This window comes from Scylla paramamosain, chromosome 5, assembly GCF_035594125.1.
Source record: "Scylla paramamosain isolate STU-SP2022 chromosome 5, ASM3559412v1, whole genome shotgun sequence".
Classification (NCBI taxonomy): domain Eukaryota; kingdom Metazoa; phylum Arthropoda; class Malacostraca; order Decapoda; family Portunidae; genus Scylla; species Scylla paramamosain.
Window position 1 is genome coordinate 21,047,556 of NC_087155.1, and position 15,421 is coordinate 21,062,976.

The 15,421-nt window shown below is 43.5% G+C and overlaps 1 protein-coding gene across 1 annotated transcript in view; it reads left to right on the forward strand.

Moving 5' to 3' along the window:
- The window catches only part of LOC135100651 (neuropeptide CCHamide-1 receptor-like), a 92,566-nt gene extending 77,464 nt beyond the window's left edge, over window positions 1-15,102 (forward strand). The window contains exons 3-6 of the mRNA XM_064003746.1: window positions 6,850-7,033; window positions 12,880-13,117; window positions 13,583-13,857; window positions 14,033-15,102. Of these exons, the coding sequence (XP_063859816.1) occupies window positions 12,952-13,117; window positions 13,583-13,857; window positions 14,033-14,761 (1,170 nt within the window). The 5' untranslated portion in view covers window positions 6,850-7,033; window positions 12,880-12,951 and the 3' untranslated portion in view covers window positions 14,762-15,102. The remainder of the gene's footprint in view (window positions 1-6,849; window positions 7,034-12,879; window positions 13,118-13,582; window positions 13,858-14,032) is intronic.
- The last annotated feature ends 319 nt before the right edge of the window (window positions 15,103-15,421 follow it).

Sequence of the window (15,421 nt, forward strand, 5' to 3'; positions counted from 1 at the left end):
TCATGCACTTTATATTTCTGGCCGGAACTATGCCAAGTCTGTTACCAACTAGCCAAAAACTCCTTCATTAACAGAAAGTGTCAAAATCTTTCAAGATCTAATTCCCCTCATGACTTCTGGCATCTAGCCAAAAATATCTCTAATAACTTTTCTTCTTCTTTATCTCCTTTATTTCAACCAGATGGCACCACTGCTATCACATCCATTTCTAAAGCTGAACTCTACGCTCAAACCTTTGCTAAAAATTCTACCTTGGATGATTCTGGTCTTGTTCTTCCCTCTCCTCCACATTCTGACTACTTCATGCTACCTATTAAAATTCTTCGCATTGATGTTTTCCATGCCCTTGCTGGCCTAAACCCTCAGAATGCTTATGGACCTGATGGAGACCCTCCTATTGTTCTCCGAAACTGTGCCTCCGTGCTTGCACCTTGCCTAGTCAAACTCTTTCAGCTCTATCTGTCAACATCTACATTTCCTTCTTGCTGGAAGTTTGCCTACATTCAGCCTGTTTTTAAAAAGGGTGACCGCTCTAATCCCTCAAACTACCGTCCTATTGCTTTAATTTTCTGCCTATCTAGAGTTTTTAATTTATCCTCAATAGGAAGATCCTTAAACAACTATCACTTCACAACCTTATATCTGATCGCCAGTATGGATTCCAACAAGACCACTGGTGATCTTCTGGCTTTCCTTACTGAGTTTTCGTCATCATCTTTTTAAAGATTTTGGTGAAACTTTTGCTGTTGCCTTGGATATATCAAAAGCTTCTGATAGATTCTGGCACAAAACTTTGATTTCCAAACTACCCTCCCACGGCTTATATCCTTCTCTCTCTGTAACTTCATCTCAAGTTTCCTTTCTGACCGTTCTATTACTGTTTAAGTAGACGGTCACTGTTGTTCTCCTAAATCTATTAACAGAGGTGTTCCTCAGGGTTCTGTCCTGTTACCCACTCTCTTCTTATTATTCATCATTGAACTTCTAAACAAAACTTCTTGTCCAATCCACTCCTACGCTGATGATACCACCCTACACTTTTTCACGTCTTTTCATAAACGTCTAACCCTTCAGGAAGTAAACATTTCACGCAGGGAAGCCACAGAACGCCTGACTTCTGATCTTTCTAAAATTTCTGACTGGGGCAGAGCAAACTTAGTACTGTTCAATGCCTCAAAAACTCAATTCCTCCATCTATCAACTTGACATAACCTTCCAGACAACTATCCACTCTTCTTCAGTGACACTTAACTGTCCCCCCTCTTCTACACTGAACATCCTCGGTCTGTCCTTTAATTATAATCTGAACTGGAAACTTCACATCTCATCTCTAGCTAAAAATAGCTTCTATGAAGTTAAGCGTTCCGGGACGATCTCCGCCAGTTTTTCTCACTGCCCCCCCCAGTTGCTAACTTTGTACAAGGGCCTTATCCGTCCATGTCTGGGGGGGGTTCCACTCATACCGCTCTTCTAGACAGGATAGAATCAAAAGCTTTTCGTCTCATCAACTCCTTTCCTCTAACTGACTGTCTTCAGCCTCTCTCTCATCGCCGCAGTATTGCATCTCTAGCTGTCTTCTACCGCTATTTTTATGCTAACTGCTCTTCTGATCTTGCTAACTGCATGCTTACCCTTCCTCCCGCGGCCTCGTTTCACAAGACTTTCTTCTTCCTCTCACCCTTATTCTGTCTAACGCAAGAGTTAACCAGTATTCTCAATCATTCATCCCTTTCTCTGGTAAATTCTGGAACTCCCTGTCTTCTTCTATATTTCCACCTTCCTATGACATGAATTTCTTCAAGAGGGAGGTTGTTGAAGACACTTATCCTTCAGTTTTTGACTACCGCTTTGGACCCTTTTCTGGAACTGGCATCTCAGTGGGCTTTTTTTTAATTGGATTTTTGTTGCCCTTGGCCAGTGTCCCTCCTACATAGAAAAAAAAAAAAAAAGAAATCGACGTTTATTTTCTTTTAACAGAGAGAGTTACGTACAAGTTTCGTTTTCTTTCATCAGCTGAGAGAACAGGAGAGGAACAGCGGGATCAGTGTGGCAAAGCGTGTGGGAGAGCGAGGCGGTATGCGATCTTAGTCCTTAAGCCTAACTTAGAAACAGAGGAAAGTAGAAAAGAAATTATGACAGCTTCTTAATTGACGCTGTTTCTTACTTCAGCTTGGCTTCTTGTATTATTTTCATCTTTGTAATGATATTCTCGTGACGGCAAGAAAGAAGTGGCGCTGCTGCGGGCGGGAATGGTGAAGGGTGAAAGGTAAAGCACAAGGAACGTATGGAGTACTTTTTATTATCTTTAGTAGAGCACGTACTCCCAGTGGGGAATCTGATGTCCCTCCCTAATACTCCAAGCGCTTGCCAAGGATGTAATACGTTCTTCCAAGTGACATCAGTGCTCCTGACTTGCGCTTGCCTTATTTCTGCCCCTTCGCTCATGCGAAGATAGCCTCAACTGATAGATGTCTACCTAAGCTACTAAGACTTTGACTGCTGTGCTTCATCCTCAAGCATGCATAAAATGTTTTGCAGGATGTTAAGAGTTTAATTTGAATCCATGAGTTCGATGGACCTGGAAGCAGACAATCATCTGAAAAAAAAAATAAATAAATAATAATATTTGAAAGTTGAAAGTTGAATCCATAACTTGCTGCCAGAAACGCTACCATGTGAGCCACAACACTTATTCTAACTTTCTAGAGAAACACATTAAAAATTTTACTGTTTGATGATAACGTCCTGGAAGTTTATAATATCATTTCAAGACACCACTGACAACAAAATGGAGTGAATTACGGAACTATCAGAACTTTTAGTGCCTGTGATTTTATATTTGACCTGCTTTTACAATAAGTTTTCGAAGTTCACACTCACCTAAAACACACATGTCATACTGGCGAGATTTGGGCGTGTACGATGCTGCCATCTGTGGCGGGCATCTCCAGTCCTTTTTGTCCACTTGGATAGAGCATTTCGCTATCCTCGCTATTATGTGCCAGTTTCTCTCTCGAGCCACTCCTGTCTCCAGTGACGGATGGATGAAGCGTTGATAGAAAATCTTTATATGAGAGAGATTCATACTTCTACCTATCTAGAAAGAGAAAGAGAGAGATTATATTATAATTAAAAGATAACGCACACGTCCTTTCTTCTCCTTACCATTAGATCACTTGTGTTCTTGTTTATCTCGCCTGTTAGTTTGTGAGTCCTTGTTCTGGCCCCCAGTCGTTCAATTGTCCCACTTTTCTTTTAGTGTCAGGATATTTGGCCTCTTATTTGCTCCCAGTTGTTTCATAGCTCGTGGGGACCATTGTAGGGATGCAAGGGGAGCATAGCTAGGACCCACTCTGACTTTCCGTGTCTTTGGCTTGAGAACCTATATACTACTCTTCCTTCGTTCCTCCTTTTTTTCTCTTCTTTTTCTTCTCATTCATCTCCTTTCTCTCCTATTCGTACTTTTATAAAAGTGATGAAGCATTGCTTCGTTTACATGATCATTAAGCTCATTAAGGGGCCCAGCATGGACGCTTGTGTTTACACGAGCATTATGTTTGGTTACGGGTACAGCGGAAAAAAAACATGCATACTAGTAAAATTTATGTGATTAATTTAGTAGTCTGGATTTTATTGCCCGTAGGGATAAAAATGAATAGTGGGGTAGGTACGGTATATTACAGGGACTGGCACGTGTAGGTCTGACGGTTTCTTCCAGCTTTAATAATTTTTTTTATGCCCTTTATAATAGAAAGTGTTGTACGGAAGAAGGCTGCTGGGAGAGGCAGAGTAAAGGAGTACATGAAAGAAAGGCGAAACATTGCAGTAGATAGAGACAGGTTGAGGAGAGTCAGTTAAGAAAGTTAATTGAAGAGACGAGCTCCCTCTGACTGTATAGCATTGTCTTACTCGGATGAGTTGCATCTGTTCTGTCTATGGAGGAATTTGACGCCTATACCTTTATCCAGCAACAGAGAAGGAAGGGCATCTCTCTCTCTCTCTCTCTCTCTCTCTCTCTCTCTCTCTCTCTCTCTCTCTATCTCTCCTCTCTCTCTCTCTCTCTCTCTCTCTCTCTCTCTCTCTCTTCTCTCTCTCTCTCTCTCCTCTCTCCTTAGAAACGTTAAAAAGTCAACAAGAACTTGTGAGAAAATTAAAGTAAAATAACAGAAAAAGAAAATCAAACGAGGAAGAGGAGTAAGAAGAGAAGGGAGGCAAAGTTTTAAAACTGCCACCTAACAGGGGAAGGAAGACAAGGAGAAGGAGGAGGAAGAAGAGAAGGAGGAGAACAGTACGAGATAGCATGAATGACCTACAATGACCTACCATTTCCAGGCTTTACTCTTTGGCATTATCCTGGATCACTGCACGAAGGGGCGAGACTGGAACCCACCCTTCTCCCCTTCTCCTCCTCCTCTTCCTCCTGCTCCTCCACCTCCTCATGTAATCGTGGTCCCTTAGTGGCGGCAAGGACCCATTTGTGTTCTAGAGCCCCTTGGGAATACACGAGGCACCAGAGCAGCGACCCTTTCTGTGAAGCTGACCCGCGTATGCCTCGTTGGCTCTGAGGGAGAGAGGAAGACGGAAGGAGGAGGGAGAGTTAGATAAAGTATAACATGAGAATCGAGTAAATTGAGGAGATAAGAAGACGAGGGAGAGGGAAACGGATGAATGTAAAAAGGAAATGGATAAGGAAAGAATTAAGGGAGGCGGAAGCAAAGACAAACGTAAGAAAGGAAACTTAAGATAGACGATAGCATGGAAATCGAATAAATTGAGGCAAAAGGGAAGGATAGAGAGAGAGAGAGAGAGAGAGAGGAGAGAGAGAGAGAGGAGAGAGGAGAGAGAGAGAGAGAGGAGAGAGAGAGAGAGAGAGAGAGAGAGAGAGAGAGGGAGAGAGAGAGGAGGGAAGTAAGGAATGGGTGAAGGAAGGAAAAAAAAAAGGGAAATCAAAGGACATGATTTAGGAATACAGAAAGGAGGGAATGAAAGAAACTAGGAAAGATTTGATAGCACAAGAGAAGGAAAGAAGGGAGAAAGGAAGGAAGCAAACAAGGAAGAAAGGAGTGAATCGAAGAGCACGATTTGGGAATAGGGAAAGGAGGGAAAGAAAAAAAACTAGGAAAGGAGATTTGATAGCAAAGGGGAAGGAAGGAAGGAATAAAGAATAATGGATTGATATTGAGTAGTACAGAAAAAAGGAAAGAGGGAGAGAGGAGATAGGAAAGACAAAAGGAAGGGATGCCAATGAGAAAATGGTGGAACTGGAAACGGATGAAAAGAAACGAGACAACCAGTAACAAACTACATACTATTGAAAAAAAAAAACTATAACTTGGTTATAGGACTGAGTGATGAAAACATAAAGGAGCCAGTTCTTTTTTTATTTTTTTTTATCTGAGAATTATCACTTTGCTATCAAAACAGTTCACCACTTTTTTTTCTATTTTTTTTTTTTCATTCATTTCTTATATGAGATTAGAGTTTTCTCAATAGTGAGTGCGTGACAAGATAAAAACAGAAGGAAAAATTCTCCTGGCCCACCTCTCCCCCCGGGCTTGTGTAAATACAGATCAGGCAAAAAAAAAAAAAAAAAAGCGACATGTACTTTGAAAAAAAAAAAAAAGAGCCATGTATGTATGTTTATATGTACCTTGTAGTCAATATCGTTGTTACAAGGGTAGCGTTATTGTACTGCGCGTCTCTCTCTCTCCCTCTCTCTCTCTCTCTCTCTCTCTCTCTCTCTCATCTCTCTCTCTCTCTCTCTCCTTCTCTCTCTCTCTCTCTCTCTCTTCATATGTTACCGATAAGCTCAGAAGTAAAAATCACCGACCACTAATTTACCTTCCAACCCGGAGATGAGGACGAAGAGGGAAGAAAAAAAGAAGACTAGGAGACGAGGAGGAGAAGGAGGAGGAGGAGGAAGAGAAGGAGGAAGAAGAAGAAAAGAATGAATGACACAAGGATTATGAAATTTCGTTATAATCTTCACTTCTTTTCCTCTTTCCTAAATCAACACACAACATGCCTATCATTCCAAGTCCCTGATCCAAGAAGCATTAACGCGTCACTCTGAAGGAAGGCAAGGAGGCATCCACACAAATTCTTAACGCTATGCTTGGAAATTTCTCTCAGGGGGAACGAAACACTTAGTCTGCTTTCAGTTTCTTTTCTTTTCTGTGTCGATGCAAATACAGTAAATAATAAAGGAGGAACCGTATCAGTAAAAGGGTGGATGGAGATGAGGGAGGAAGTGCCGAAGCGTTGTCTGCTGTCTAGGAATCAGTAACATGGCCGTCATTAACCCAATTAAGCGAAGATCACGAACCTAAAAGTGATCAGTGATAAGAAAAATAACTAACTAATGACTCACTGCCTCCTAGTGCCTGTCTGTCTTTCTGGCTATCTGTGATCTTTATTTTTATAAAAACATACGTGGATATAAATTTATGGACATTTAGGTAGCTGATTATCTGTCATTTTATTTGCTATTTTTATCATCACCATCATTGTTATCATCATCATCATTTGCATGCGATGAAGAGTGTTTTTTCCTTCAGGTTGGTAAAAATAGAGGAGAGGGAGGAAGAGCAATGGGTAATGATGGTGGTGGTAGTGGTAGTGGTGCTGGTGGTGGTGGTGGTGGTGGAAGCTGTTTTCCTCGCCATTGTTCCATTCTGACTAATGAACCGTGTCCTTTCTCCTCTCAGATTTTCTGATTCAATGACCACTCTTTCTTCTCTCTCTCTCTCTCTCTCTCTCTCCTCTCTCTCTCACTCTCTCTCTCTCTCTCTCTCTTCTCTCTCTCTCTCTCCTCTCTCTCCAGTGTTTTTACTCTTTTTCCTTTTCCAGATCTTGAGAGAGATTCAAGGCGTCACGAGAACAGGACTTACTGAAGAAAGCCAGTGTGGTCAGGGGCCTCACCCTTCCACAGACGAGTGGTGGCATCGCAAGAAATCGCCAGTTGCTCAACACTTGAGAGGGAGCAAGCGTGACTTTCGCCCAGACCAACCACAGTCACGCCTCATCCACTAAGGTACTGTTAGGTCATATATTATATAATTTATTTGTATTTTCCTTATGTTAGCCTTTTCTTGCAGCTTATTTCCCAGTTCTAAACACGCATAACTTTGCCCATCACTGAATCATTTGCCAGAAAGTAGCATCGTAAGACAGGCGAAATAAAGTGATAGCTGTACAGTAATGCTCGTTTGTGGCAGCAGACAACTTGGTGCTGCTGTAGTGTCTGGTCTTTGATGCGTAATGGAAACACTTTTTTTTTTTTCATGTTAGAGACGACTCTTTCCTAGGGTAACAAAAAGTTATAGAAAATGCCCACTGAAGGTGCCAACCCCCAAGGAGTGTAGCTCGAAAGTGTTATTCAAAACTTGAGATATGAATGTCTGAGAAATTCATCTGAAGGGGGAATAAATAAGTAGCCTTGAGAGGCTTCCTGGCCGGGAACCTGCATTCATATCACGTAGGTAAGAAATGTAGCCCCTAACCTCAGGAGCAAGGCGGCCACTGAATAGCTGTGCCATCTCTGGGATGTTTATACCTTCGGTTAATACAATGTCACATGGAAAGCCGCCTTAGCTAAGACATCTGCGGAGATGCCATATATATTTACCAGTCACCTGGCTGACTTTGCTGCGTCTCCCAAACATGATCCGAGGAGTTTGTGACGAAAATCTTGCAACTTCTCTACCACGGAGGCGGGGATGAAAAGAGAGAGAGAGAGAGAGAGAGAGAGAGAGAGAGAGAGAGATAGAGAGAGAGAGAGAGAGAGAGAGAGAGAGAGAGAGAATGTGTGTGTGTGTGTGTGTGGGCGGTGGGTGGATGTCGTTGAGTGATTGGTTGAATGGGTGGGCTAATGGAGGTGGGTGGGTGGATGAGTGAGTGTGAACTCGGTGGATGAAGAATTGAGTTATGCCTGTGGGTGAGTGGATGTGAGTGGGTGGATATGGTTGAGAGGATGAGTGGATGGGTGGATGTGGTTGAGTAAGTAGTGAATGGCCTGGTGAACATTATATTAGTGTGTATGGATTCACACGGTCGATCTGTCTTGAGGATCATCCGACCTGAGGCCTGTATGATCTGAGCACCACTCGCCCCAGTACCAAGCGACTGTAAATCCTGTATGGAGTCACGTCTGACTTAGCATCACTTTTTGAGCTTTTTAGGGGCGAGAATGGCAGTGTAATCGAGCATGCTCTCTTCCAACCACCCACACGCAAATTCTCTCTCTCTCTCTCTCTCTCTCTCTCTCTCCTCTCTCTCTCTCTCTCATCTCTCTCTCTCTCTCTCTCTCATCTCTTGTATGTTAGGTGGTTTTTTGCGTGAAAAGGGGCATTAAATATGAAAATGCGGAGTTTTCCACCAAATGAAGCTGGATTGATAGTTTTTTTTTTTTTAATCAAGTACATTGAACATGTCATCGATTTGCGTTAAATAGGAAGGCAAACTTTTTTTTCTTTTGTCAGATTTATTGAAAGCCGCAAACTCATATTTGTTTTATAGCCGCAGGGAATTCCTGGAAAGTTAACCATTCAGTCATTGTTCTCCACTGGGACTGTGAATAACACAAATTATGTTTTAGCTCATTTATTATGTCAATAAAAATATATCCAAATATCCAGTGGGGGATGTGGCTCTGTCCCTCGCTGACTCGTCTCGCGTCACTTTCCCTGTCATAGGAGTCGCCACAAACCAGTACACAGAGATGGTGGCGGCTGGCGATATCAGTCTGTGCTTGATGAGGCAGAGGCAGTAATGAAAGTGGCGACGCTTGCTCAGTAATGAACACACCAAGGCCTGTACGTATTCCTAAACGTGTCGTCGACCTATCTCTCACATTGGCCAGGCTGTGGGGGACGTTGCGGGAGACTTCAAAGGTGCTTTCATGATTCAAGTGATGGCTTAACAAGTCTTCTGCATCGTCAACAGGTAAAATATACTTGAAAATCAAATTATCCATCTCTGTGTCCTTTGCAAAATAGTCCTGATGAAAGAACAATACGTGCCTTGAGTCCTCACAACCAGAATGCGGCGACTGTTTGATCTGTGACATGTGATGCCAAGCTAGCCGTGAAAGGATTAGTGCAACATGTAAAAGGAAAAAAAAAAACTCTTTAGTGCTCATGGCCTCAGTCTTTTCTTCCCTTCTGAAGTTTCACTTTTCACTTAACGGAAAAATTTACCTTACAGTTTTCATCCCATTCGTTGGATTATTAAGACAGACCAATTATTGTTATGATGGTGAGTGCCAACTACTGCTAATTATTAGTTTGACTCGTGCATCCAATCAAGTTTCATCCAGTGCGTCTGCTTCTCGAAATACCATTCATTTCTGCAGTGACGGAATGCCAGTTAAGAATTTTAATACTTCTTTCTGCTAGTTGATGCACTTTTTGGAGTCACAATGCGCCGTTTTGTGCGGGAACACCAGAATTGTTGCTGCCTCGGGGTAACGTTGGGGAGGCTTTGTTCACAGGACAAAGACTCTGCCTGCCCGATGGAGAGAGAGAGAGAGAGAGAGAGAGAGAGAGAGAGAGAGAGAGAGAGAGAGAGAGAGAGAGAGAGAGAGAGAGAGGAAGCGGAGAAGGATGGAAAAGACTGAAGTGTGTGTGTTTCTCTTTGAAGGATTTTTATTCCCAGCAACGAAAAACAGATTTTCGGAAGACACAGACGCACCAGTTTACACACACACACACACACACACACACACACACACACACACACACACACACACACACACACACACACACACACACACACACACACACACACACACACACACACAAACACCTCACCTTACCACAACACACAACCACATAATTCACCACAACAGGAAAAGGAGAGAGAGAGAGAGAGAGAGAGAGAGAGAGAGAGAGAGAGAGAGAGAGAGAGAGAGAGAGAGAGAGAGAGAGAGAGAGAATAAAAAGAAAAAAAAAAGCACAGCTGCTCCCGAGTGTTGCCACCTTACTTAGCAGAATCACGCTTGGCTCACAATTTAATATCACCAATAAACCGATTCCCTCTCACTCCCTCCCTCGCTCCCCACTCCCGTAACATCACAGAAAGCCCGCGACAGTCACTTTCCGGGGCGTAACAAACAGAGTGCGTCGGGGGTAAGGCGAGTCCATTAGAGGGTGACGGGGAGGCGTGGCAAGACGGGGAAGTGAGGACGGCTGACAACCTTTTCGTTTCATTTTAGCACCGCAAAGGCGTCCGTTTTAAAGGGATGGGCGCGAGGGAGGTCTCTTTGGGTTTCGAGGTTAATGATTCATATGTAAATATCTTATCTCTTGGTATGGTGTGTGCATTATGAGAGAGAGAGAGAGAGAGAGAGAGAGAGAGAGAGAGAGAGAGAGAGAGAGAGAGAGAGAGAGAGAGAGAGAGAGAGAGAGAGAGATCAGCGAAAACTTGTATGCTGTAATAATAATAATAATAATAATAATAATAATAATAATAATAATAATAATACACCAACTTATTTTCCAGACAATATATTTACGCAATTAACGCCTCTATCATCTCCCAATTAAAACTTTGTCCCCCGGGAGATTACTAAGCCCCTTGATGTGATAACTATTCTTTGCAGAGGAGCCAGAAAAGCGGAACCCACACACACACACACACACACACACACACACACACACACACACACACACACACACACACACACACACACACACACACACACACACACACACACACACACACACACACACACACACACACACACACACACACACATCAAGCTCCCGAGCGCCACTGGGAAAAGGGAAAGCTAACACAAGAAGGGAAACGAAAGGAGGAAAGAAACTTTTACAGAGAGAGAAAAATATAATAATAAGTAAAACGATAAGTGAATGTTTTTCGTTTAACTTTTGTTTGTGCTAAGGGAATTAAATACAACGAAATGTAGGTTAGTCTAATTTAGTTTAGTTTAGTTTTTTTTTTTCTTATCATATTTTTTTCTTTCTTTCATCACCATCATCATCATCTTTTTATTTTTATTTCTTCTTATCATTATTATTACTATTATCATCATCATCATCATCATTATTATTATTATTATTATTATTATTATTATTATTATTATTATTAATTATTATTATTATTATTATTGTTATTATTATTATTATTATTATTTTGTTATAATTTTTGTTCATTTTTGTTATTCATTCTTGCTCTTATGTTTGTCACCGTATTAGTAAGTCCATTATTTTGTAACATAGTAGTAGTAGTAGTAGTAGTAGTAGTAATAGTAGTAGTAGTAATAGCAGTAGTAGTAATAGCAGTAGTAGTAGTAGTAGTAGTAGTAGTAGTAGTAGTAGTTGTAGTAGTAGTAGTAATAAAATCAGCTGTAGTAGCAGTTTTGCCATTGGTGTTAATGCCGCTACTAATACCGTGAAAGTAAAAACATAATGAAGATAAGGGAAGCTGCAAGAAGCTGTCAGGCCTACACAGTCCCTGGTATAGTTGCAGAGATACTGGTGAGTAGCCGTAATTAGCGTGTATAGCCTGGAGCGTATTGACTCATCCCATCCTTCCTTACAAAATCCTCGCCTGTCTGTCTTTCCCTTGTCATTGAAGTTTTATGACGATGTATCTCTCTCTCGTTCACCGCTCCCCTTCTCTTGCAAAGATTTATTACTTTTCTTAGCATGATCAATTTTGAGACACGTGGGGCTTTATATTATTTGCTTCAACATTCCATTCATACTGAATTCCGACGCACCCACGGCTCCTTCCCAAGAAAGTGAAAGGAGTGATGTGTATTTCTGTTTATTCAGGAGCAGGTAGCGACAGTCTCAGATCGTTTCAATGTATTCGATCCTTGTGACGATTCTAGGTCTGTTTTCTCGAGCATTTCGGCATGTTATCTCGACCACTAATAATATTCTAGTGGACGATACTACAGTTTTCAAGGATATTTTCATGATTCCTTTGACAGTTTAGCACAGATTCTACGTCATCATTTAGGATCAACGCCTGTGAGAATCTGACTCAGATGGTTCTCAGAGTAGTAGATGAATGAAACAGACTCAGTAATCAGGTTGCCAATACCGAGTCATTAGAAAGCTTTTAAAGATTCAGTACATTTACAGAAGAGGATGACAAGTGGAAATAGGTAGGCACGTTTCATACAGGGACTGCCACGTGTAGGCTTGACGGATTCTTGCACCTTCCTTTATTTCCTATGATCTTATATTCTGATCTCAGTGGCCTTTGAACAGATGCTGATGAGGTCAAAACACCCCTGCATCACACACTCCCATAGGTAGCGGGGAGGGGAGCGGGCAGCCTTCCTCTGAATACAGTATTGAGTATATTGAGCGATCCATGACTTAGGGAGGGATCCAGGCCATTATACAGCTCCGTCACGTAGAGGTGTGCGAGGAGACAAGGAGAGGAGTGTCAGGGGAGCTGTTGAGGACACTGGAAGTCATTTCAATGCAAATAAGACAGTCAGAGATAGCAGACTTCCATGACGCTGCATGAATATCATGTACGCTTGTTCCTTTTCCCCCTACTGGTATCGTCCACTTGGACGATACCAGTAGGGAATGGAATTATGAATTGTATTATTGCAGTTTTATTCAGTTATTGAGAACTTTGTAATTTTACTTTACAAATGTTACTGAGACTTAATGATTTATCTGGTCTGATTTATGCATGAATTGAATTGTAGGGATTTTGAATATGATAAGGGAGAAACAAGGCCACTACGTTCCTTGTTATAGTACACAAATTATGTCAGTTTTTAAAATACGTAGTAGATTCTTTTGACCCAGTAATGCTTCTTTTCTTAATTAACGAGGCAACGCATTACACGTATTTTCCTTTCTAGCAATAAAAACGCTTACTTTTCAGCGGGACCGGCAGATAACGGACGCACAAGAAGTGTCCCGAACCTCCCTGGGTGCGTACAGTCCCCTGGTGACGATGGAGGAGGAGGCAGTCATGACCTCCGCCGAGCAGGACTGGGAGGCGCCCCTGACCACGGCGAGCTCGGCCAACGTGTCTCTGAGCTACAAGCCTTACGAGGAGCGACCCGAAACGTACATCGTGCCCGTGCTGTTCGTGCTCATCTTCGTGGTTGGCCTCGTAGGTGAGAGAGAGAGAGAGAGAGAGAGAGAGAGAGAGAGAGAGAGAGAGAGAGAGAGAGAGAGAGAGAGAGAGAGAGAGAGAGAGAGAGAGAGTTTTGATATAGCCAGTAATATGTATAGTGCCGAGATATTTTATATGTTATCCAAAGCAAGTGGCGTATTACATTCCCTTAACATTCAGGAACGGGGCATTGATCGCCATCTTCGTAAGGAACCAAAAGCTTTGCAAATGATTGATTTTGGCCTTAGATTTAAGGGTTGACTGTAACCACGGAGCGTGTTAGCCGGAGCGCGTGCAGTATCTGATTCTCTATAACACCCAAGTAAAGGGACACAGATCGCGATCATCGTGAGGAACCGTAATCTTCATAACTTGTTTATTTTGACTCTAAATTTAAGGGGAGATATTTAACTACGAAGCGTCTTACCCAGAGTGTGTGCAGTGTTTAATCCCCAATAACACTCAGGTAACGGGACACTGATCGCCATCTTCGTGAGGAACCGGAACCTTCGCAGCGTGCCCAACACGTACATTATCTCCCTGGCACTCGGAGACCTGCTGGTGCTGCTCTTCACGGTGCCCTTCAACATGGTCATCTACATCCTCGACTCGTGGCCGTTCGGGAACTTCGTATGCAAGTTCAGCGAGCTCGTGAGGGACGTGTCGGTGTGCGTGACTGTGTTCACCCTCACAGCGCTCTCCGCAGACCGCTACCTGGCCATCGTGTCCACCGTCAGGAGGGTGAGGGGCTTGTTATATTTTTACCTTTTTTCACACGTAGTTTTTTTACTTAGAGTGGTAATTATTTCGGCACAAATATTTGTTATAGATCAGGTCTTCTGGTTTAACATTTCTAATATAATTTCTCTATCTCTACATCACTAATGGCCGCACTGGCCCTCCCTCCCTGCACCAGGCAGTGGGCGGGGTGGGGCGCAGGACGGTGCGGGTAGCGGTGGGCATCTGGGTGGCGTCAGGAGTCCTCGCCCTGCCTGCCGCCTTCACGTCTGGTGTGAGGGAGTTTTCCGTCGGCCACAAAAATATCACCGTGTGCGTACTCTTTTCCCAAGACCTGCCGGTTTGGTACTCCAAAGTGTATGTGGTGACCAAGTTCCTCCTGTCGTACCTGCTGCCGCTGCTGGTGATAGCAATCTTCTATCTCCTGATGGCGATGCACCTGCTGTCCGCCGACGACGTGCCGCAGGAGTCGCACGTGTTCCACCGGCAGCTCAGGACGCGGAGGAAGGTGGCCAAGATCGTGCTCACCTTCGTTCTCATCTTCGCGGTGTGCCTGCTGCCCACCAACGTGTTCCTGGTGTGGTACTACGTGCTGCCCTACGGCTCCTACAACGATTTCTGGAACGCCATACGCATTATTGGCTTTTGCCTCTGCTTCCTCAACTCCTGCATCAACCCAATCGCGCTGTACTGCATCTCCGGCACCTTCAGGAAATATTATAACCACTACCTGTCCTGCGTCCTCTGCTGCTGTGACGACGGCGGCGGGACGGGGGGCACGCGGGCCCTCCTGCAGCCCACAAACTCTGCCTTGTCCCGCTGTCGCTCCTTCACCATGCGAGGCACGACGGAGACCATCACCCTCACCACCTTAGTGCAAGACCGCTCGTCCCCTGCCACCTCCTGACACACGTCTCCTCATCTCTGCTCTCCCGCCCTCACCCGCCATGCCTCGTCCCTGTCCCCGGCCTCCTCCCCCGCCCATAGTGCTCTATTAAAGCAGGACTCATCCAGTGCGCGTCAGCTCCTAGTGGTGAGGGACAAGGATGTGAACCGAAGCACTTCTTGTATCTACGCCGAGGTTGAGTTGTGAGGTTTGTGTGAAGTGTTGTGCTGAGGGGCCGACCGAAGACGAATGTAGCTCTAGTATCAACGAAAGGAAAATGCCACGCTTGTCTGGAGCTTTATGAGAAAAGACGTATGAATAGGAGAAAGTATCATTGTTGCTACTTTACTAGCTGTTATCAAGATATAGTTTGATTATTGATAAAGAGTTCCTGTCTCGTGTGTTCGAACCAACGCACGACATATGGGGAATTATTGCGTTTCAGCATTCGAGGACAATATACTTGTTAGGGTGAAGGCAAAGGCGACGAAGAAGATTCACAGAGCATCTGAGCAATGCGATGAAAGAGAGGAGAGTAAATGAATTGTGGCAATAAATGTAATAATAAAGTTCAAAGGCAGAATGGTTCCAACCCTCTCATTGTGTGTCTCTTCATAATGACACCAGGCGTCGTCCAGGGAGCAGGTGAGCAATGGGTATTGGCTCTTTCTAGTTAAGGTG